Source organism: Papio anubis, chromosome 2 (assembly GCF_008728515.1).
Source record: "Papio anubis isolate 15944 chromosome 2, Panubis1.0, whole genome shotgun sequence".
NCBI lineage: Eukaryota > Metazoa > Chordata > Mammalia > Primates > Cercopithecidae > Papio > Papio anubis.
In genome coordinates, this window is record NC_044977.1 from 99,095,135 (window position 1) to 99,117,282 (window position 22,148).

General features: G+C 39.3%; 1 protein-coding gene across 9 annotated transcripts in view; it reads left to right on the top strand.

Annotated features, from left to right (window-relative positions):
- The window catches only part of ULK4 (unc-51 like kinase 4), a 793,903-nt gene that overhangs the window by 398,875 nt on the left and 372,880 nt on the right, over positions 1-22,148 (top strand). For all 9 annotated transcript variants that reach the window (XR_001899874.3, XM_017955554.2, XM_021933668.2 and 6 more), the window contains one exon: positions 17,424-17,472. Coding sequence is in view for 8 of the 9 variants with exons in the window: in XM_017955554.2 (XP_017811043.2) it covers positions 17,424-17,472 (49 nt within the window). In the remaining variant the exon portion in view is untranslated. The remainder of the gene's footprint in view (positions 1-17,423; positions 17,473-22,148) is intronic.

Genomic DNA, 22,148 nt, shown 5'->3' on the forward strand with positions numbered 1-22,148 from the left:
ACTGCAAGATGGCCTTGGAGATTTCCAGCCACTGGTGTATCTATGGCACCTTCCAGTCAATTAAACACTAATTTAGTGCTGTTAAGAGGGATATTGCAGATGTAATTAAGGTCGAAAATTAATTGACCTTAAAATATGGAGATTATCTGGGTGGGCCTGACCAATCATATGAGCCCTTTAAATGTGGTCTAGAGGTCAGAGACAGAGAAGTCCAAGAGATTTGAAGCTTGAGAAGGATTTGACGTGGAGGAGATCCTCACTTGCTGGTTTAGAGAAGGAGAGGGCCACACAGTAAGGGATATGTGTGGCTCTAGGAGCTGAGAGAGATCCCTAGCTGGCAGCAGCAAGGAAATGAAGACGTCAGCCCTACAATTGCAAGGAACTGAATTCTGCCAACCATAAGAATGAGTTTGAAAATGTATCCCCTCCACCTCCAGCCTCCAGACTGGAACTAAGCCCAGCTGACACACTGATTCCAGCTTTGTGATATCCTGAGATGGTTAACCAGCCACGCTGAGCTGGACTTCTGACCTATAGGACATTGAAGTAATAAATGGGTATTGCTTTAAGTTGCTATGTTTGTGGAAATTCGTTAGGCAGCAATAGAAAGCTAATACAAGGCTCCAGTGGTGTCCCCCTTGGATTGCTATAGTGGCCTATTAACTGGTCTCTCTGGTTATGTAGGCTATTGCTACTCAGACTGGTGAGGAAGCAGTTATTTATTTATTTGAGACATTGAGCAGTGGCATTATCACAACTTACTGACTTACTGCAACTTCGACCTCCCAGGGCTCAGGTGATCCTTCTACCTCAGCCTCCTGAGTAGCTGGAATTACAGGCACACACCAGTATGCCTGGCTAATTTTTATATATTTTTTGTAGAGACCGGCTTTCTCCATGTTGCCCAGGCTAGTCTCAAACTCTTGGTGCTCAAGTGATCTGCCCACCTTGGCCTCCCAAAGAGCTGGGATTATAGGCATGTGCCACCACACCTGGCCAAAGAAGCAGGTTTAAAATTTTCTATTTGTTGCAGACTCATACTGTGGTAGATAATATTTTACAAAGATGTCTGTAATAATATTTCCCATCCCACATGCCCTTCTGTATTGTAGCTATGCCATAGTCCATCAAGAGGTGGAGTCTAGTTGCACTCCATTTGAATCTGGACTGCCTTCATAACTTGCACATGCCCACTTAGAACACAGTGGAAGCGATGTTGTGACCTCCAAAGCTAGGTTAGAAAAGCCATCTGGTTCTCTTGGAATGCCTGCTCCTTGGATGCTTCCTCTTGGCACCCAGCTATCATGCAAAGAGAGGCCAAGCTGCACGGAGAGTACAGCTATAGATAGATGCTCCAGTCAACAGAATTAACTGAACCTTCCTTGAATCATCCCAGCCCAGGTGCCAGAAGTGTGAGAGAGGAAACCTTCAGGTGATCACAACCCCCGGCTGTTCCCATCCCCCACAGCCTTTGTGTCTTCCCAGCTGAGGCTGCAAACATCATGGAACAAGGAGAAGTCATCCCCACTGTGTCCTGCCAAAATTCATGACCCACAGAATCCATGAACTTCATAAAATGGTTATTGCTTTATGCCACTAAGTTTCGAGTAGCTAGTTATGCAGTAAAAGGTCACTAGAATATTTTTATAAAACACTATAAAGATGAAATTCAAAAAAGACACACAGAATATGGGCAGAAATCACAGTGTCACTTCTATGCTACTCTCTTGGTCAAAGCAATCCTAAACTTGCCCAGACTCACAGGAAGAAGACACAAATCCTTCTTCTCAGAGAAGAGTCAAATAAATCCGAAGTCATTTTTTAAAACTTTTAAATTTTGAAATAATTTTAACCTTACAGAGTCAAAGTAGTAGAAAGAATTTCCATGTGCCCTTCAACCAGCTTTCACTAATGTTAACATGTTACATAGCCATAGAATGATTATCAGTTATCAAAATCAGGAAATTAACATTGATATACCGTTAACTGAACTGTAGATCATATTCCAATTTTGCCCATTTTCCAACTAATATACTTTTTCTGGTTCAGGATTTAATCTAGGATCCCACATGACATTTGTTTTTCATGTTTCCTTGTCTGGAACAGTTCCTCAGCCTTTTCTTGTCTTTCGTAACCATAATATATTTTTGTGTACTGGGTAGTTACTTTGTAAGATGCTCCTCAATTTAAGTTTGTCTAATGTTTTTCCGTGATTAGATTGAGGTCCTGCATTTTTGGTAAGAATAACATGGAAGCGATGCTGTCCCCTCCTCAGTGCATCATATCGGAGTGTATACCATGGCCACATGTCTTATTAGTGCGATGTGAAACTTGTTCCCTTGGTGGCGTCTGCTAGGTTTCTCAGATACTATAAATATCTTATGGGGAGGTACTGTACAAATATCCTGTTTTTCATATTTTGGTGGGGCTACATTTTAAAACTGTCACAAACTTCAAACTTTTTATCATTAGAGCCAACAGACGTAAACTATCTTTCAGATTTCTGTAGTTATCTTATCATAGACCTGTGACAGTTTGTAGGCTATCTTTGGTCTGCAGACCACACTTTAAATAGCAATATTCTAGACTGCTCTTCTTCCAGTTTATTTTTCCTGTTACAATCAGATTGGAGTTTGCACAGCAAATCTTGTGGTGTCGTTTTGCTTAAAATCCTCAGAGGTTACTCATAACCTTTGGGGTAAAACCCAAACTTCTTAGCATTTCTTAGCATGACATTCAAGGCTGCATCATTCTGTTCCATCTGTTGTCACACTGACCTTCTACATTGCTCTCCTGGTAGTCCTCCTTACCCTCCTCTATCACGCCTGCCTCTCCCCGCATCATAACTGGCCAATTCCTACTGTCTTCGAAGGCTCGCAAATGCCTCCTCTTACCAGTTTGGGCTAGCTAGGGTTTCTTCATGTTTGTTCCCTTAACATCCTGTGCATACATGCATATCTGTGATAGAAGTTAATTCCACTTTCATATTTGTTTGTATATCTGTTAACCTGCTTGACTCTGAGTTTGAGGGCATGGACTTTGAGTTTATAAGATTAGCCCATGCCAAGAGCTCAGTAATGTTAATCATAAATTAAATACAGAGGTAGTTTCCAGAAAATCAAGTCTCTATGCTAAGTAAGAACTGTATGACAAGGTGGATGCTGGAAAGGCAGAGAAGGTGGATGGAGATGGAGAAGCCCTTTGGAGATGACAGTGTGTCCTTGCTGGATGGGGGGCTCAAGAGACAGTGGATCTGGACTTAACGCCTCTTGCGTCATATGTCTTGCTTCATGTGTCTTGTCTACTCTTTATGAGTAGATAAAAGCTGCAGGCAAGTAAGTGAACCTAAGACAGGGCAGCTCCATGGACCAACCCAGTGATCTCCTTGGACCTGTCCTGTCACTCTTGGGGGAGCTGATTTCTTTGTCCTGCAAAACTGAGCTCAGAACAGGCAGAGATTCTTTCCCTTCTTGACCTCTCCCTTCTCCTGGTTCCTCTGCTCTCTGAATAAATAGGACTAAGGTGGGGTAGGACAGGAGAGACTTCATTCCTCCTAATTTTATTTTTGGTTCATCCCTACATGACCTTGAGGCAGAAGTTTGAAATTTTAAAGGAAAGTTGGAAAATGTTAATAATGGTATGAGATTTAGCTCAACCTACTTCTTTATCTCTCTGAATATAAATGAAGTTAATCTCCTTATTCCTACTTTTCCAAAATTGCAGCTATTAATTTATATCTAAATATTATCAGATTTACTTTATACTTAGCCTTTGTTTTCAATCACATGAAATACAGCTGTGCCAGAAAATAGAGAAAGACCAAGGCCACCATATTCCATAGGCCACTGCTATGACTTTACCTCAAAAGCAAGTGTACTTTTGGCAGGGCGTGGTGGCTCACGCCTGTAATCCCAGCACTTTGGGAGGCCAAGGCGGGTGGATCATGAGGTCAGGAGATCGAGACCATCCTGGCTAACACGGTGAAACCCTGTCTCTACTAAAAGTACAAAAAAAAATTAGCCGGGCATGGTGGCGGGCGCCTGTAGTCCCAGCGACTCGGGAGACTGGGGCAGGAGAATGGCGTGAACCCAGGAGGCGGAACTTGCGGTGAGCTGAGATTGTGCCACTGCACTCCAGCCTGGGCAACAGAGCGAGGCTCCATCTCAAAAAAAAAAAGAAAAAAAGAAAAGCAAGTGTACTTTCTTACGTGAAAATTATTGACTCATTCTTTAAAATATGCATTTTAATTATTTAATAATCACAGCATCTTTTGTGACAAAATCATCTTAAGATCACTTTGTGCTTGTAGCTTCCATAGATGAATCTCAACTAAATAATTATCATAATTTAAATACATAGTTTATTTAAATAGTACTTAAATACATGACATTTAAAAATACTGTGTATTGACACTTGGACTATCGAACATTAATAAATAAATTAAAAAACATTTTTCCAACACTAAGGGTACCATTTAGGCGCAGGAGGGAGTTAGAATGTGAAATAATGTATTCTAAAAGTTTTTATAAGTTTATTCCAAACTTGGTAATTGAAACACTGCCTCCTTTGTTAATAGTATAAACCACAGATATACAAAATCATTTCTGAACCCAAACTTTGTAAGGGAGACTCTTTAACCACATGAAATCTGTCATTAAATGGCACCATTAAAGGGGAAACCAACCAACCAACCCCAGGGTAAAGTGGTCCTGGAAACTGCATTTGGGAAGTGAAGTATATTTCAGTTTGCTCATCTGGAGTTACTTAAATACAGTGTGCTTAGCTGGCTAAAGTAAAGGAAGAAAAGTATACTGTAACAGAGTTAATATGTTCACAATCCTTTGAAGATCAGGGATCATTTCAAAAAGATCTTCATTTTGTTTGGTTTTGGCTTAAAAAAATTTAGGTAAATCTCTTCACTTCTTGTCTTTCAGGCTGTCCGTAAATTACAGACAATTATTCTTTTCAGATTTAGGATATAACAAGCTCACGTAGTAAAATGATACAGATGATTTAAGTCATGGTGGCCAACCACAACAGAGCCCAATAGTAAAAGAGCCTTTTGCGTCATTCTTTTCTTTTTTTAAAAATTTATTTATTATACTTTAAGTTCTAGGGTACATGTGCACAACGTGCAGGTTTGTTACATATGTATATATGTGCCATGTTGGTGTGCTGCACCCATTAACTCGTCATTTACATTAGGTGTATCTCCTAATGCTATCTCTCCCCCCTACCCACTCCCCACAATAGGACCTGGTGTGTGATGCTCCCCTTCCTGTGTCCAAGTGATCTCATTGTTCAATTCCCACCTACGAGTGAGAACATGCGGTATTTGGTTTTCTGTTCTTGTGACAGTTTGCTGAGAATGATGGTTTCCAGCTGCATCCATGTCCCTACAAAGGACACAAACTCATCCTTTTTTATGGCTGCATAGTATTCCATGGTGTATATGTGCCACATTTTCTTAATCCAGTCTGTTATTGATGGACATTTGGGTTGATTCCAAGTCTTTGCTATTGTGAATAGTGTCTCAATAAACATACGTGTGCATGTGTCTTTATAGCAGCATGACTTATAATCCTTTGGGTATATACCCAGTAATGGGATGGCTGGGTCAAATGGTATTTCTAGTTCTAGATCCTTGAAGAATCGCCACACTGTTTTCCACAATGGTTGAACTGGTTTACAGTGCCACCAACAGTGTAAAAGTGTTCCTATTTCTCCACATCCTCTCCAGCACCTGTTGTTTCCTGATTTTTTTAATGATCACCATTCTAACTGGTGTGAGATGGTATCTCATTGTGGTTTTGATTTGCATTTCTCTGATGGCCAGTGATGATGAGCATTTTTTCATGTGTCTGTTGGCTGTATGAATGTCTTCTTTTGAGAAACGTCTGTTCATATCCTTTGCCCACTTTTTGATGGGTTTTTTTCTTGTAAATTTGATTGAGTTCTTTATAGGTTGTGGATATTAGCCCTTTGTCAAATGAGTACATTGCAAAAATTTTCTCTCATTCTGTAGGTTGCCTGTTCACTCTGATGGTAGTTTCTTTTGCTGTGCAGAAGCTCTTTAGTTTAATAAGATGCCATTTGTCAATTTTGGCTTTTGTTGCTATTGCTTTTGGTGTTTTAGACATGAAGTCCTTGCCCATGCCTATGTCCTGAATGGTATTACCTAGGTTTTCTTCTAGGGTTTTTATGGTTTTAGGTCTAACATTTAAGTCTCTAATCCATCTTGAATTAATTTTCGTATAAGGAGTAAGGAAAGGATCCAGTTTCAGCTTTCTACCTATGGCTAGCCAATTTTCCCAGCACCATTTATTAAATAGGGAATCCGTTCTCCATTTCTTGTTTTTGTCAGGTTTGTCAAGGATCAGATGGCTGTAGATGTGTGGTATTATTTCTGAGGACTCTGTTCTGTTCCATTGGTCTATATTTCTGTTTTGGTACCAGTACCATACTGTTTTGGTTACTGTAGCCTTGTAGTATAGTTTGAAGTCAAGTAGCGTGATGTCTCCAGCTTTGTTCTTTGGGCTTAGGATTGTCTTGGCAATGGGGGTCTTTTTTAGTTCCATATGAACTTTAAAGCAGTTTTTTTCCAATTCTGTGAAGAAACTCATTGGTAGCTTAATGGGGATGGCATTGAATCTATAAATAACCTTGGGCAGTACGGCCATTTTCACAATATTGATTCTTCCTATCCATGAGCATGGTATGTTTTTCCATTTGTTTGTGTCCTCTTTTATTTTACCGAGCAGTGGTTTGTAGTTCTCCTTGAAGAGATCCTTGACGTCCCTTGTAAGTTGGATTCCTAGGTATTTTATTCTCTTTGAAGCTATTGTGAATGGAAGTTCATTCATGATTTGGCTCTCTGTTTGTCTGTTACTGGTGTATAAGAATGCTTGTGATTTTTGCACACTGATTTTGTATCCTGAGACTTTGCTGAAGTTGCTTATCAGCTTAAGGAGATTTTGGGCTGAGACAATGGGGTTTTCTAAATATACAATCATGTCATCTGCAAAAAGGGACGATTTGACTTCTTTTCCTAACTGAATACCCTTTATTTCTTTCTCTTGCCTGATTGCCCTAGCCAGAACTTCCAACACTATGTTGAATAGGAGTGGTGAGAGAGGGCATCCCTGTCTTGTGCCAGTTTTCAAAGGGAATGCTTCCAGTTTTTGCCCATTCAGTATGATATTGGCTGTGGGTTTGTCGTAAATAGCTCTTATTATTTTGAGGTACATTCCATCAGTACCGAATTTATTGAGAGTTTTTAGCATGAAGGGCTGTTGAATTTTGTCAAAGGCCTTTTCTGCATCTATTGAGATAATCATGTGGTTTTTGTCTTTGGTTCTGTTTATATGCTGGATTACATTTATTGATTTGCGTACATTGAACCAACCTTGCATCCCAGGGATGAAGCCCACTTGATCATGGTGTATAAGCTTTTTGATGTGCTGCTGGATTCGGTTTGCCAGTATTTTATTGAGGATTTGTGCATCAATGTTCATCAGTGATATAGGTCTAAAATTGAGGCAATAATTAATAGCCTACCAACCAAAAAAAGTCCAGGACCAGACGGATTCACAGCCGAATTCTACCAGAGGTACAAGGAGGAGTTGGCACCATTCCTTCTGAAACTATTCCAATCAATAGAAAAGAGGGAATCCTCCCTAACTCATTTTACGAGGCCAACATCATCCTGATACCAAAGCCTGACAGAGATACAAGAAAAAAAGAGAATTTTAGACCAATATCCCTGCATCATTATTTTCTAAGATCTGCTATGATTATTGAATACTTGCTGTCTGATAATTCTCTAGAAATCAACAACATCAACTTTTAGTAGTGGTAAGCCTCATCCTCCTTTCCCTTGTGAGGCTGAGCACTGGAGTTGCTCTCCAAAGTCCGCATCAAATGAAGGGTGTGCTGAGTAGATGGTGCTATGACTCAGAGCGCGTTGGGGTTCGACCACTGTCTCCACCAATTGGACCTATGCTTGTGTGAGAGGAGATGCTTAAAGTAAGGAGACTGATTTTTTAAAAATCACATTTTAAGGACATACTGAAAGAGAAATGAATATTGTCTCTAAAGTAATCTCCTTAAATCTGTGGATATCAGATGTTTTATCAAAAGTTATTCAATTCATGGTTAAAAAAAAAGAAAAGCATTTTATACTACCACTCAATACATTACAGAACAATACTATGTGCAATGCCCTTGGATATTCTTTATTATTTTTAATTAAAAACATGCTAGTCAATAACCAGTAAACTCATCTTATTGTCCACTTTTTGATCACTTCTCACAATTTAGAAAAATTTTGCCTTAGAGAAGTGTAAATGTTTGCAGCCACCCTTCTTCCTTACTTGCTTTAACATACGTCTGTTGAAATTACATTTGAGGTGAGTTCATGAGTTATAGAAAACTATACAGATTTTTTTTTAACTAAAAAATTACTTAGCTTGAATTCTCTTTTTATTTACTCAGGAATAATTTATGTAGCTCTAAATTATGTTTAGAGCTACATAGTCAAATCAAAGAACAAAAATTGTTATGGTATATTGTATTCAGAAGAATGTGAGAATGGAATGTTAGCATTTATAGTCAAAGAGACTTAAGAGGTAATCCAGGCCAGCCTGCGCATTATGCAGAGACCTGGAGAAGAACTAGCTGCAATTCTTAAGAAGGAATTAAGATAGTTTTGCATGGTTATGCCTTAGTAGAACATAGTTTAAAATACTACCATCAAAGGTCCGGTGTTGTGAGTGATGCTCTGGATCTTCCAGGTACCATTGGAGAAGTCGTGGCGTTTATTTCTTCTGACTTCATTGGCCTTGATTGCCAGGGCAACTCTGAGATGTATGTGCTTGGCTATTTTAGCCCAGGCTTAATAATGGTATATATCATAAAAATTTAAGAAGACAAATTTAAGGAAACCGAGGCAGAAGACTGTGAATGTGCTGGGCCTGAAGTTGTTTGTGGTTTTGAGTCTGTGCGTTTCCTGTCCTACCTAGGCATGATGTAAGGAGCCTCAGCCTCACATCTGGGCCTTCATTCAATTGCCCAGGAAAGAGAGAAAATATGAATGAACTTAACATTTGTCACCAAAACTTTTTTCATTGAAACTACAGAACTGATCACATTTATTTATTTTTAAAATTTATCAACATTATTTATTTAAAATTATATTTTATTTTTAACTGACAATTATAATTGTGTATTTATGGCATAGAGTGTAATGTTATGATATGTATGTACATTGCAGAATGAGTAAATTAGGCTAATTAACATGTCCATCACTTTACGTACTTATCATTTCTTTGTGGTGGGAACACTTAAAAGCTACTCTTGTAGTAATTTTGAAATACATACTACACTATTATTAACTAACTTATTCCTCCTGTCTAACTTATCTTTGTACCCTTTGATTATATCTCTCCTTTTCTCGTCCACACCTTCCCACTCTGGTAACCACCATTCTACCTTCTACTTTTCTGAGTTTGACTTTTTTAGAGTCCACATATAAGTGAGATCATGTAGTATTTGTTTTTCTGTGCTTGGCTTGTTTCACTTAGGATAATTCATCCATATTGTCACAAATGAGAGTTTCTTGTCTCTTTAAGGCCAACGAGTATTCCATTGTGTACATATGCTGCATTTTTTTCTATTCATCCACTGATGGGCATTTAGGTTGTTTCCATATCTTGGCTATTGTGGATAATGCTGCAATGAATAGTAATCACATTTATTTTTGCTAGACATCAAGGTAGACTTTATAAGTGCTTCAGTCTTTGGTAAATCTCTGTATTCATTTTCCCTTCACAAATATATGTAAACACTGTGATCTTTTTTGGTTAGTCTCATAGGCTTTTCTTTTATCAATGTATTATCATAGACAAACTCCTGGGAGGCCAGATGTTAAAATTCCCTTTCTATCCATGAGCATTTAATCATACTATTAAATATCTGGTGTTTTCTGTAAAATAGACAAACTGCACGTACCTACAACATATGCAACATGTTTGTCTTAAGCTCTGTAATTTATCACACAAAATTCTAGTAAAATAGTAGAAAGGAATATGATTTTATTTTATTTTTTGGACTGAAGCAGAAACCTGCAAACTATAGCTTTCCCCTAAACATGGCCCACTGCCTGTTTATAGATAAAGTTTTATTGGAATATACCCATGTTTATTTCTTTCCATATTCTTTATGGCTGCTTTTACTTTATGATGACAGAGTTGAGTAGTTGTTATAGAGACCGTGTGGCCTGCAAAGCCTGAAATATTTGGACTATTAACTATTTGGACTATTATAGAAAAAATGTTTGCTGAACCCTGGACTAAAAGAGTATTTAGAGATTCAATTATTGTTCTTTTTTTATTTTAATTTAAGTTTGGGGGTACATGTGCAGAATGTGCAGGTTTGTTACATAGGTATACATGCACCATGGTGGTTTGCTGCACCTATCAACCTATCATCTAGGTTTTAAGCTCCATATGCATTAGGTATTTGTCCTAATGTTCTCCCTCCCCTTTCCCTCCACTCCCCGACAGGCCCTGATATGTGATGTTCCCCTCCCGGTGTCCTTGTGTTCTCATTGTTTAACTCCCATTTATGAGTGAGAACATGCAGCGTTTGGTTTTCTGTTCCTGTGTTAGTTTGCTGAGAATGATGGTTTCCAGATTCATCCATGTCCCTGCAAAGGACATGAACTCATACTTTTCCTGGCTGCATAGCATTCCATGGTGTACATGTGCCACATTTTCTTTATCCAGTTTATCATTGATGGGCATTTGGGTTGATTCCAAGTCTTTACTAGTGTAAATAGTGCTGCAATAAACACATATGTGTGCATGTGTCTTTATAGCAGAATTATTTATAATCGTTTGGGTATATACCCAAATGGGTCAAATGGTATTTCTGGTTCCGGATCCTTGAGGAATTGCCACACTGTCTTTCTGAGTGGTTGAACTAATTTACACTCCCACCAACAGTGTAAAAATGTTCCTATTTCTCCACAGCCTTGCCAGTATCTGTTGTTTCCTGACTTTTTAATAATTACCATTCTAACTGGCTTGAGATGGTATCTCATTGCAATTTTGATTTGCATTTCTCTAATGACCAGTGATGATGGCTCTTGTTCATATGTTTGTTGGCCACATAAATATCTTCTTTTGAGAAGGGTCTGTTCATATCCTTCGCCTACTTTCTGATGGGGTTGTTTGTTTTTTTCTTGTAAATTTGTTTAGGTTCCTTGTAGATTCTGGCTGTTAGACCTATGTCAGATAGAAAAATTGCAAAAATTTTATCCTATTCTGTTGGTTGCCTTTTTACTCTGAGGATAGTTTCTTTTGCTGTGCAGAGCTCTTTTGTTTGATTAGATCCCATTTGTCAATTTTGGCTTTTGTTGCCATTGCTTTTGGTGTTTTAGTCATTAAGTCTTTGTCCATGCTTATGTCCTGAATGGTATTGCCTAGATTTTCTTCTAGGGTTTTTATGGTTTTGGGTTTTACATTTAACTATTTAGTTCATCTCGAGTTAATTTTTGTATAAAGTGTAAGGAAGGGGTTCAGTTTCAGTTTTCTGCATGTGGCTAACCAGTTTTCCCAGCACCATTTATTAAATAGAGAATACTTTTCCCATTTTTGTTTTTGTCAGGTTTGTTGAAGATCAGATGGTTGTAGATGTGTGATGTTATTTCTGAGGTCTCTGTTCTGTTCCATTGGTCTATATATCTGTTTTGGTACCAGCACTGTGCTGTTTTGGTTACTGTAGTCTTTTAGTATAGTTTGAAGTCAGATAGCATGATGCCTCCAGCTTTGTTCTTTTTGCTTAGGATTGTCTTGGCTATACAGGCTCTTTTTTGGTTCCATATGAAATTTAAAATAGTTTTCTAATTCCACGAAGAAAGTCAATGGTAGCTTGATAGGAATAGTATTGAATCTATAAGTTATTTTGGGCAGTATGGCCATTTTCACAATATTGATTCTTCCTATCCATGAGCATGGAATGATTTTCCATTTGTTTGTGTCCTCTCTTATTTCCTTGATCAGTGGTTTGTAGTTCTCTTTGAAGAGGTCGTTCACATCCCTTGTAAGTTGTATTTCTAAGTATTTTATTCTCTTTGTGGCAATTTTGAATGGGAGTTCACTCATGATTTGACTCTTTGCTTGTTTATTGTTGGTGTATAGGAATGCTTATGATTTTTGCACATTAATTTTGTATCCTGAGACTTTGCTGAAGTTGCTATCAGCTTAAGGAATTTTTGGGCTGAGACGATGGGGTTTTCTAGATATATAAAAATGTCATCTGCAAACAGAGACAATTTGACTTCCTCTCTTCCTATTTGAATACCCTTTATTTCTTTCTCTTGCCTGATTGCCCTGGCCAGAACTCCAATACTATGTTGAATAGGAGTGGTGAGAGTGGGCATCCTTGTCTTGTGTCAGTTTTCAGAGGGAATGCTTCCAGCTTTTGCCCATTCCATATAATATTGGCTATAGATTTGTCATAAATAGCGCTTATTATTTTGAGATATGTTCCGTCAATACCTAGTTTATTGAGAGTTTTTAGCATGAAGGGATGTGGAATCTTACTGAAGGCCTTTTCTGCATCTATTGAGATAATCATGTGGTTTTGTCATTTGTTATGTTTACATGATGGATTACATTTATTTATTTGCGTATGTTGAACCAGCCTTGCATCCCAAGGATGAAACCAACTTGATTGTGGTAGATAAGTTTTTTGATGTGCTGCTGGATTCAGTTTGCCAGTATTTTATTAAGGATTTTCACATTGATGTTCATCTGGGATATTGGCCTGAAATTTTTTTTGTTGTTTTTGTTGTATCTCTGGCAGGTTTTGGTATCAGGATGATGCTGGCCTCATAAAATAAGTTAGGGAGGAGTCCTTCTTTTTCTATTGTTTGGAATAGTTCCAGAAGCAATGGTAGCAGCTCCATTTGGTAGAATTCGACTGTGAATTTGTCTGGTCCTGGGCTTTTTTTGGTTGGTAGGTTATTAATTACTCCCTCAATTTCAAATCTTCTTATTGGTCTATTCGGGGATTCGAGTTCTTCATGGTTTAGTCTTGGGAGGGTGTATATGTGCAGGAATTTATCCATTTTTTCTAGATTTTCTTGTTTATTTGCATAGAGGTTTTTGTAGTATTCTCTGATGGTAGTTTGTATTTCTGTGGGATCAGTGGTGATATCCCTTTTATCATTTTTTATTGTGTCTATTTGATTCTTCTATCTTTTCTCTTTGTCTAGCTAGTGTTCCATCTGTTTTGTTAATCTTTTCTAAAAACCAGCTCCTGGATTCATTGATTATTTTGAAGGGTTTTTCGTGTCTCCATCTCCTTCAGTTCTGCTCTGATCTTAGTTATTTATTGTCTTCTCCTAGCTTTTGAATTTGTTTGCTCATGCTTCTCTAGTTTTTTTTAATTATGATGTTAGGGTGTCGATTTTAGATCTTGCCCGTTTTCTCCTGTGGGCATTCAGTGCTATAAATTTCCCTCTAAGCTCTGCTTTAGCTGTGTCCCAGAGATTCTGGTACATCATGTCTTTGTTTTCATTGGTTTCAAATAACTTTATTCTGCCTTCATTTCGTTATTTACCTAGTAGTCATTCAGGAGCAGGTTGTTCAGTTTCGATGTAGTTGTGTGGTTTTGAGTAAATTTCTCAATCCTGATTTCTAATTCGATTGCACTGTGGTCTGAGATACTGTTTGTTATGATACCCTTTCTTTCGCATTTGCTGAGGAGTGTTTACTCCTAATTATGTGGTCAATTTTAGAATACATGCTATGTGGCACTGAGAAGAATGTATAGTCTGTTGATTTGTGGTGGAGAGTTCTATAGATGTCTATTAGGTCCACTTGGTCCAGAGCTGAGTTCAAGTCCTGAATATTCTTGTTAATTTTTTGTCTTGTTCGTCTGTCTAATATTGACAGTGGCTTGTTAGAATCTCCCACTATTATTGTTGGGGGTCTGCGTCTCTTTGTAGGTCTCTAAGAACTTGTTTTATGAATGTGGGTGCTACTGTATTGGGTGTGTATATATTTAGGATAGATAGCTCTTCTTCTTGCATTGATCCCTTTACCATTATGTAATGCCCTTCTTTGTCTTTTTTGATCTCTGTTGGTTTAAAGTCTATTTTGTCAGAGACTAGGATTGCAACCCTTGCTTTTTTTTTTTCTTTCCATTTGCTTGGTAAATATTTCTCCATCCCTTTATTTTGAGCCTATGTGTGTCTTTGCATGTGAGATGGTTCTCCTGAATACAGCACCCCAGTGGGTCTTGACTCTTTATCTAATTTGCCAGTCAGTGTTTTTTAATTGGAGAATTTAGCCCTTTTACATTTAAGGTTAATATTGTTCTGTGTGAATTTGATCCTGTCATCATGATGCTAGCTGGTTATTTTGCGCATTAGTTGATGCAATTTCTACATAGTGTCATTAGTCTTTATATTTTGGTGTGTTTTTGCCATGGCTGGTACCAGTTTTTCCTTTCCATATTTAGTGCTTCCTTCAGGAGCTCTTGTAAAGCAGGCCTGGTAGTGACAAAATCCCTCAGCATTTGCTTGTCTGGAAAGGATTTTATTTCTCTTTCACGTATGGAACTTAGTTTGGCTGGATAAGAAATTCTGGGTTGAAAATTCTTTTCTTTAAGAATGCTGAATATTGGCCCCCACGCTCTTGTGGCTTATAGGGTTTCTGCAGAGAGATCCGCTGTTAGTCTGATGGGCTTCCCTTTGTAGATACCTGACCTTTCTCTCTGGCTGCCCTTAACATTTTTTTCCTTCATTTCAACCTTGGAGTATCTGACAATTATGTTTCTTGGAGTTTCTTCTTGAGGAGTATCTTAGTCATGTTCCTGAATTTGAATGTTGGCCTATCTTGCTAGGTTGGGGAAGTTCTCCTGGATAATATCCTGAAATATGTTTTTTAACTTTGTTCCCTTCTCCCCATCACTTTCAGGTACACCAATCAATCATAGGTTTGGTCTTTTCACATAGTCCCATATTTCTTGGAGGCTTTGTTCATTCCTTTTCCTTCTTTTTTCTCTAATCTTGTCTTCATGCCTTATTTCAGTAAGTTGATCTTCAATCTCTGATATCCTTTCTTCCACTTGATCGATTTGGCTATTGATAGTTGTGTATGCTTCACAAAGTTCTCATGCTGTGTTTGTCAGCTCCATCAGGTCATTTATGTTTCTCTCTAAACTGGTTGTTCTAGTAAGCAGATCCTGTAACCTTTTATTAAGGTTCTTAACTTCCTTGCATTGGGTTAGAACATGCTGCTTTAGCTCAGAGGAGTTTGTTGTTACCTGCCTTCTGAAGCCTACTTCTGTCAATTTGTCAAACTTATTCTCCATCCAGTTTTGTGCCTTTGCTGGAGAGGAGTTGCAATCATCTGGAAGAGAAGTGGCATTCTGGATTTTGGAATTTTCAGCGTTTTTGTGCTGGCTTTTCCTCGTCTTCATGGATTTATCTACCTTTGATCTTTGATGACCTTTGGATGGGGTTTTTGTGTGGGGTTTTTTTATGTTGATGTTGATGTTGTTGTTTTCTGTTTGTTACTTTTTCTTCAAACAATCAGGCCCCTCTTCTGCAGGTCTACTGCAGTTTGCTGGAGGTCCACCCCAGACCCTGTTTGTCTGGGTATCACCAGTGGAGGCGCAGAACAGCAAAGATTGCTGCCTGCTTCTTCCTCAGGAAGCTTTGTCCCAGAGGGGCACTGGCCTGATGCTAGCCAGCGCTCTCCTGTATGAGGTGTCTGTCGACCCCTGTTTGGAGGTTTCTCCCAGTCAGGAGGCTCGGGGGTCAGGGACCCACATGAGAAGGCAGCCTGTCCCTTAGCAGAGCTGATGCTCTGTGCTGGGAGAATCCCTCTTGTCAAGATCATTAGCTGTTCTCTTCAGAGCTGGCAGGCAGGAACAATTAAATCTGCTGAATCTGTATCCACAGCCACCCCTTCCCCCAGGTGGTCTGTCCCAGGGAGATTGGGGTTTTGTCTGTAAGCCCCTGAGTTGGGCTGTTACCTTTCCTACAGAGATGCCCTGCCCAGTGAGGAGGAATCTGGAGAAGCAGTCTGGCTACAGCTGCTTTGCCCTGCCCAGCCTCCTTAGCACTATCAGGGAAAAATCACCTACTAGTCTCAGTAATGACAGAGGTCCCTCCCCCGACCAAGCTCAATCGCCCCAGGTCGACTTCAGACTGCTGTGCTGGCAGTGAGAATTTCAAGCCAGTGGTTCTTAGCTTGCCGGGCCCCCTCGGGAATGGACCCCCCCCCCCCCCCCCGCGCGAGCGAGACCACGTGACTCCCTGGCTTCAGCCCCCTCGGTTCTGTCTAGATGAGGTTCCAGGCGCTGCTGGGGTATGAAAAAAAACTCCTGTTGCTACCTCTAGCTTGGTGAATGCCCAAACAGCCGCCCAGTTTTGTTCTTGACACCCAGGACCCTGGTGGTGTAGGCACACACAGAATCTCCTGTTCTGCAGATTGCAAAAACTGTGGGAAAAGCGTAGTAACCCAGTGGGGTAGCACAGTTCCTCAGGGCTTTCCTTGGCTGTGGGGAGGGAGGTCCCCAGCCCCTTGCACTTCCCTGGTGAGGCGACGCCCCACCCTGCTTCTGCTACCCCTCTGTGGGTTGGACCCGCTGCCTAACCAGGCCCAGTGAGATGAACTGGGTACCTCAGTTGGAAATGCAGAAATCACCCGCCTTCTGTGTTGATCTCGCTAGGAGCTGCAGACCGGAACTGTTTCTATTCGGCCTTCTTGGCCCCTCCCTGGATGTCACAAATACTGTTCTTAATCAAAATTGTGACTTTTGAATGATTTAGGTTTTATCAAGGCTGTTTTCTCTTTTATGAAAAAATTCTTCTATTACAATTGATGTCAATTGATAACTAGATTTGATGAGGGAAAGTGCCTAGTGTCTACCAGGTGATTGGTGTCTAATTTTTTTAAAATTAAAGATCATTAAAATTCATCATACATTAATTCGTTAATGCTGAGAAGACAGCTAATGAGGCATATATAAAGAATTACAGTGTGTCATTTTATGATTTAACAGTGCAGAGAGGGTTGGTTACATTATTTCGGATGATATTACCTATTTTGATAGTCTTTATAATAATTGTGAATTTTAATTCTTACATTAAAAATACCAGTCTATTTGAGATTTTACTTGCTACACATCAATAAGGCTAAGCTAGTAGTCACTTGCAAAAAAGCCTCATATTTCTTGTTTAATAGCTATAGTTGTGTCTTAGAAATGAATGTTTAATCATACTTTTTCTTAGTCATGGAATTTTAGCAATAAAACATGGGGGCTGCAGTGCTTTATATCAGGCCATCAGTGTAAATATGAATTGTCTAATGTGTACCTATCTTTTTATCTTTTTTTTTTAACAGACTTGTGGAAGAAAGCAAACTGATCCCACTCATTTTTGAAGTAACTCTGGTAAGAACGGAAATGTGCATTTGAAATTCAAATGAAATTTTGAAATTGTAAAGATTTTAACCACGTTGTATGACTGTGTTGCTAACCCTGACTCTGCCCTGAAGCATTGTATGTCCATCATCATCACACTTAACCTCACTGGACTTCAGCTTCCTTATCTATAAAGGAATGTCAAGCTCTGAAATTAATGTAGTGATACTGGTTAATGACTGCCCTCTTTCCACAAATCTTTTACATTTTAGCTCTGTTGTATTACACAATGTATATTTTCTGACATAGATTACTTTATCTGAGGTTGGTTTGTATAGAGAGGGAAGAATAATTATTGCTACACTTCAATATGAATTTTCTGGTGCTCAGTATGAAACCCTCTGACTTTGCAGTTACTGGGTACCAGATTAGCAGTTTTATGCCTGTGGTCAGAAAGTTGTCTTCTTCAGAACTTAGAATAGCTTAGCTTCCATACACCATTTTTCTGTTCACAGAATACAGTTTAATTTAAAACCATCTGTTAAAGAAAATCTTTCCTCTGTGTTTCCTATGTGTAGAGAATAAAATGGGATGCAGGGTCAACTTTCTTTGTCTCTGATAAATCTCTAATTATGCCAAATACAGACCTGTGAATTAGGTTGAAAACTGAGTTGGTTCTTGCACGCAAGTGCCCATTGCCAAAGAAAGGTTCTCTTGTGCCTGGGTGTGTTATCCTCTTCTCCTAAGTACTTTACCTCCCTAGCTCAGTAACAGCACAAGGCACAACAGAGGGGGCACTTCCCCAGCCAGATCAGCCTAACTTACCTTGGTCATCAGTGGGGGAGCATTAGTTGTGATAGTCTGATAACCATACAAATGGGAAATCAACTTTCCTTAATCATCTTAAAATAGTATTCTATAAATCATTTTTGTTCTGTCATGTCCGTATGGTGAAAAGTTTATTTTTCTTAGCTACAGATTTTCAGAAGAGCTGAGTGGATTTGCTGAGCTATTTGCATTGGATGGGGAGTAGAAATGGGAATGGGTACTATTCCCAGAGCACGTTCAGGTGACAAGATGACAGCTGCCTTGATGAGTGGAACATGTAAAGTTAGTGCCTGGACTGAGTTGCTTAGAATTGTAAAAAGGGATTTTAGAGAAAGGATAGAGAAGAGGCAGATGAAGAAATGTGGCGATCAAGAGCTCTCTAATGGAGATGTTAAAGTTTCACCAGTGATATGGATATGTGTATTTTTCTACCTTCAGTCAGATACACATTATTTGCCAATTTGTTATGGAGTTGGATTTGTTTTGGAGGACAGTGGTCTAGCAAACTGCTAAGTTTGGCCACATGGTTGGGTATGGGGCAAGAGCCAAGGCTGTCCGAACTCAGCCACATTTGAATGCATTTGGAAAGAGACTCATTTTATAGACATCCTGGAGCTAGAATGGGCCTTAATGGGTCTACATGATTCATCCTCTTGCTGTGGCAGGAGGGCTTCTAACCTGTTAGATCAATATAACTCCTTTTGTGGCTGACAGAAAGTTGTTACCTTATCCTTTGGCAATCATCTCAAGGTCTAAAATCTCAACATAAAAAATTTCTTTTGATGTGGTGGGCGCCTGTAGTCCCAGCTACTTGGGAGGCTGAGGCAGGAGAATGGCGTAAACCCGGGAGGCGGAGCTTGCAGTGAGCTGAGATCCCGCCACTGCACTCCAGCCTGGGTGGCAGAGCGAGACTCCGACTCCAAAAAAAAAAAAGAAAAAAAAAATTCCTTTTGGTAGTTTACCAGAACCCCTTCGTACTTGATTAATCTCTGTGTACGGAGCACCCAACAAGTGTTTTGTATTTTACAAACCATAATAAATGTTTAAATAATTGATTAATGCCACACTTTGAACCTTGTCATTGTGGTGTAGCTGTCATAGGGAATGGGTAGAAGGTGCCATCTACCCTCCAGATCACCATTTTAGCCAGTCCTAAGCCCTGTGGTCTTGCAGGCATGTCAGGGATGGTGCTCTTTCTCTAACCAGAACAGTTCCATGCTCAGATTTCTTGTAGGACATTATCTGAAAAAGAGATCTTGCTGCTAAAAAGTAAAGAAGAAAAGTGTTGGAAATCACTACTTTATGAGGCAGGAGTTTGATGTCCTTGAAGAACATTATTAAATTCCTATTCTACTTTTGTCTTTTTTGAGTTGAATAATCTCAACTTTTTTCTGTATAGAAATACATTTTTCAATCGATGAAATGTCTTTGTAGCAGTTATGCTGTGAACTATTACTTGTCCTTTTAAAATTGTTGTCACCAAGCTAGATATAATACAGTATTTTCTTGATTCTGTGATGCACATTTTTTTTCCCCCAGATTTTAACATTTCTGAAGCTGAGATATACTTTCCAAATCATTGGTGTTTTACAGTTGCTTTCAGCCAGGTGACCTGGTTGTCATTGCCTTAACCAATTTATTTCAGTTTTATTTTCCTTTTTATAAATGCCTAAAAGTGATATATTATAAAAATCTATGTCTGAATAACTCTAAAAGAGCTCTTTCATAAAAAGAAGATAAAAATTCTAAGTAATAAGAAACCATGTCATAGTTTAATTGGCAGCATTTTTCTTTCTTAGTGCTTGATAAAATAATGGTGCATCTTAGAACTGATGGATTTCTAGTTTCAAGGAAACATAGTATATATTTCAATTTGGTTTGGTTTCTAAGTTTGAGTGCCTTGGTGGTGTCTAGCATATATATGGCAGCTTCTTTGCAGTGATTTGATCAGAAAAAGGCATAATGAGAAGATTGTGTGGGGCCCTGCATGCTTGGCTGCTACTTATGCCTTCTGGCAACCCATTAAGAAAACAGCCAAACAGCATTTAATTCTTTTAGCTGGTAGTCTTCTGTGACCTCCTGATGGACTTTTTTCTTTACTCCTAGCCCATCCCTGTTTTTCAGCTTCTGTCTGATATACTGAAAACCTGCTTATGAGCTTTGTAACTTCCTTCTTCCTTTCTAGAGTTTCTCCTGTGATGTGCTTCTCTCCTAGATGTCTGCCATTAAGAAAGTGAGCCTGTGTTTTCTGATGGGCAGGAACTGCAGGCAGCTTCTCTGTCTTTTCCTGTAGTTTTATGCAAACAAATGAGGTGGAGGAACTACAATTCTGAATTGGACATTCTATCTATACAAAATAGCCAAGTGGAAATCTTAGGAAGAACAGACATTTCTGAAGTTGTGTGGCAAACTACGAGCTCCAAGTATGGATTCAAACTGGTTAAATAGATAACCAATTGAAATTAATTTTTATTATTTCGGAAAAAAAATAAAAATTATCTCCAGTTGTCACTACCTACTGAGAAGGCACAGTGCTGCTTCCTGTCTGGAGGGCTAATGGGTAGGCCCTCTAAGTTCACACTGCAGGGAGAGAGTGATGTGTACATGCATGATCAGGTAGGAGCGTTATAGGAGCTGTTAACGAAGGTAGGCGTGGAAAGCTATGCACCCCAGGGAAGGGAGTGACCACCTATGAGAGAAGCGGGGGAATCTCACAGAAGGAGTAACCTTTGAACAGGGCCTTCGGGGAAGAGGAGGACGTATTCTGAGGGAAGGAGGAGGGACTTCAACTTGGGGAATGGCAAGGCTAGGTCAGTGTACTCAATGCTGAGTATACTTGACTCTCAGTATCCTTGTGGGATTGATTCTAGAAACCACCCTTATACTAAAATCTACAGATCCTCAAGTCCTTTGCATATCCTTCTGTATACTTTAAATCATCTCTGGATTACCTATAATACCTAATGCAATGTAAATGCTGTGGAAATAGTTGTTACACTATATTTTAAAATTTGTGTTACTTTTTCTTGTATTGTTATTTTTAATTTTTTTTTTTTCTGAATATTTTTGATCTGTGGTTGGTCAGGTGCACGGATGTGGAACCCATGGATAGGCAGGGCTGACTGTTCTTAGATGTGCCCAAGTATAGGGAGCATGGACCATGGAGAAATGGTAGGAAATGAGGGTAAAGGGTAGTTTGGGATGAAATCCTACAGGGCTTTATACTGTGGTTATTTCTTGTTTGTTTGGCTTTGCAAATAATTTATGCTCTTTAAAATCAGATAGTATCCTCTACTTGAAGAAACAAATGTCTAGAACCCCTGTGCTTTAGGAGGTGTGTGCAATGAGGAGGCAGGCTGATTGGCTACAGGTTTGGGACTCAGCAGGAATCAGGCTTGGGTCATGGGCATGCACTGGAAACTTGAGTGTCCATGCTCCTTCAGTCACTAGAAGATTGAAAGGGTGGAAACTAGATTCTGGGAGTTTCTGCAAGTTTTCATCAGTGAGGTTTTTGAGATCAGTCAAAGGGACTGTGGGGACGGGAACATAAGATACAGAACAGGTCTCAGATGTCCGATCTGATGTCCCAGGAGTTCTAACATCACATTCAAGGCGGAGAGTGGGCAGAATGTTTTTAATGCTGAGCTCTAGCTTCAGGTTTCCTGGTATTTGGCAGGACAAACAGTGGAGAAAGCCAGGTAGCTGATGGCTTACAAAAAAATGCTGTTGTGGGAGCTGGGTGTTGTTCCCCAAGCAGAGCCCACCTGGGTGAGACCTCTGCATTTTTGCTGGCAACACAAGGCAGCTGTGCTGGACAGGGAGTGGAGGCTCAGGCAGCACACGCTGGATTAAGCTGAATGCATTCGTATTATAGTATA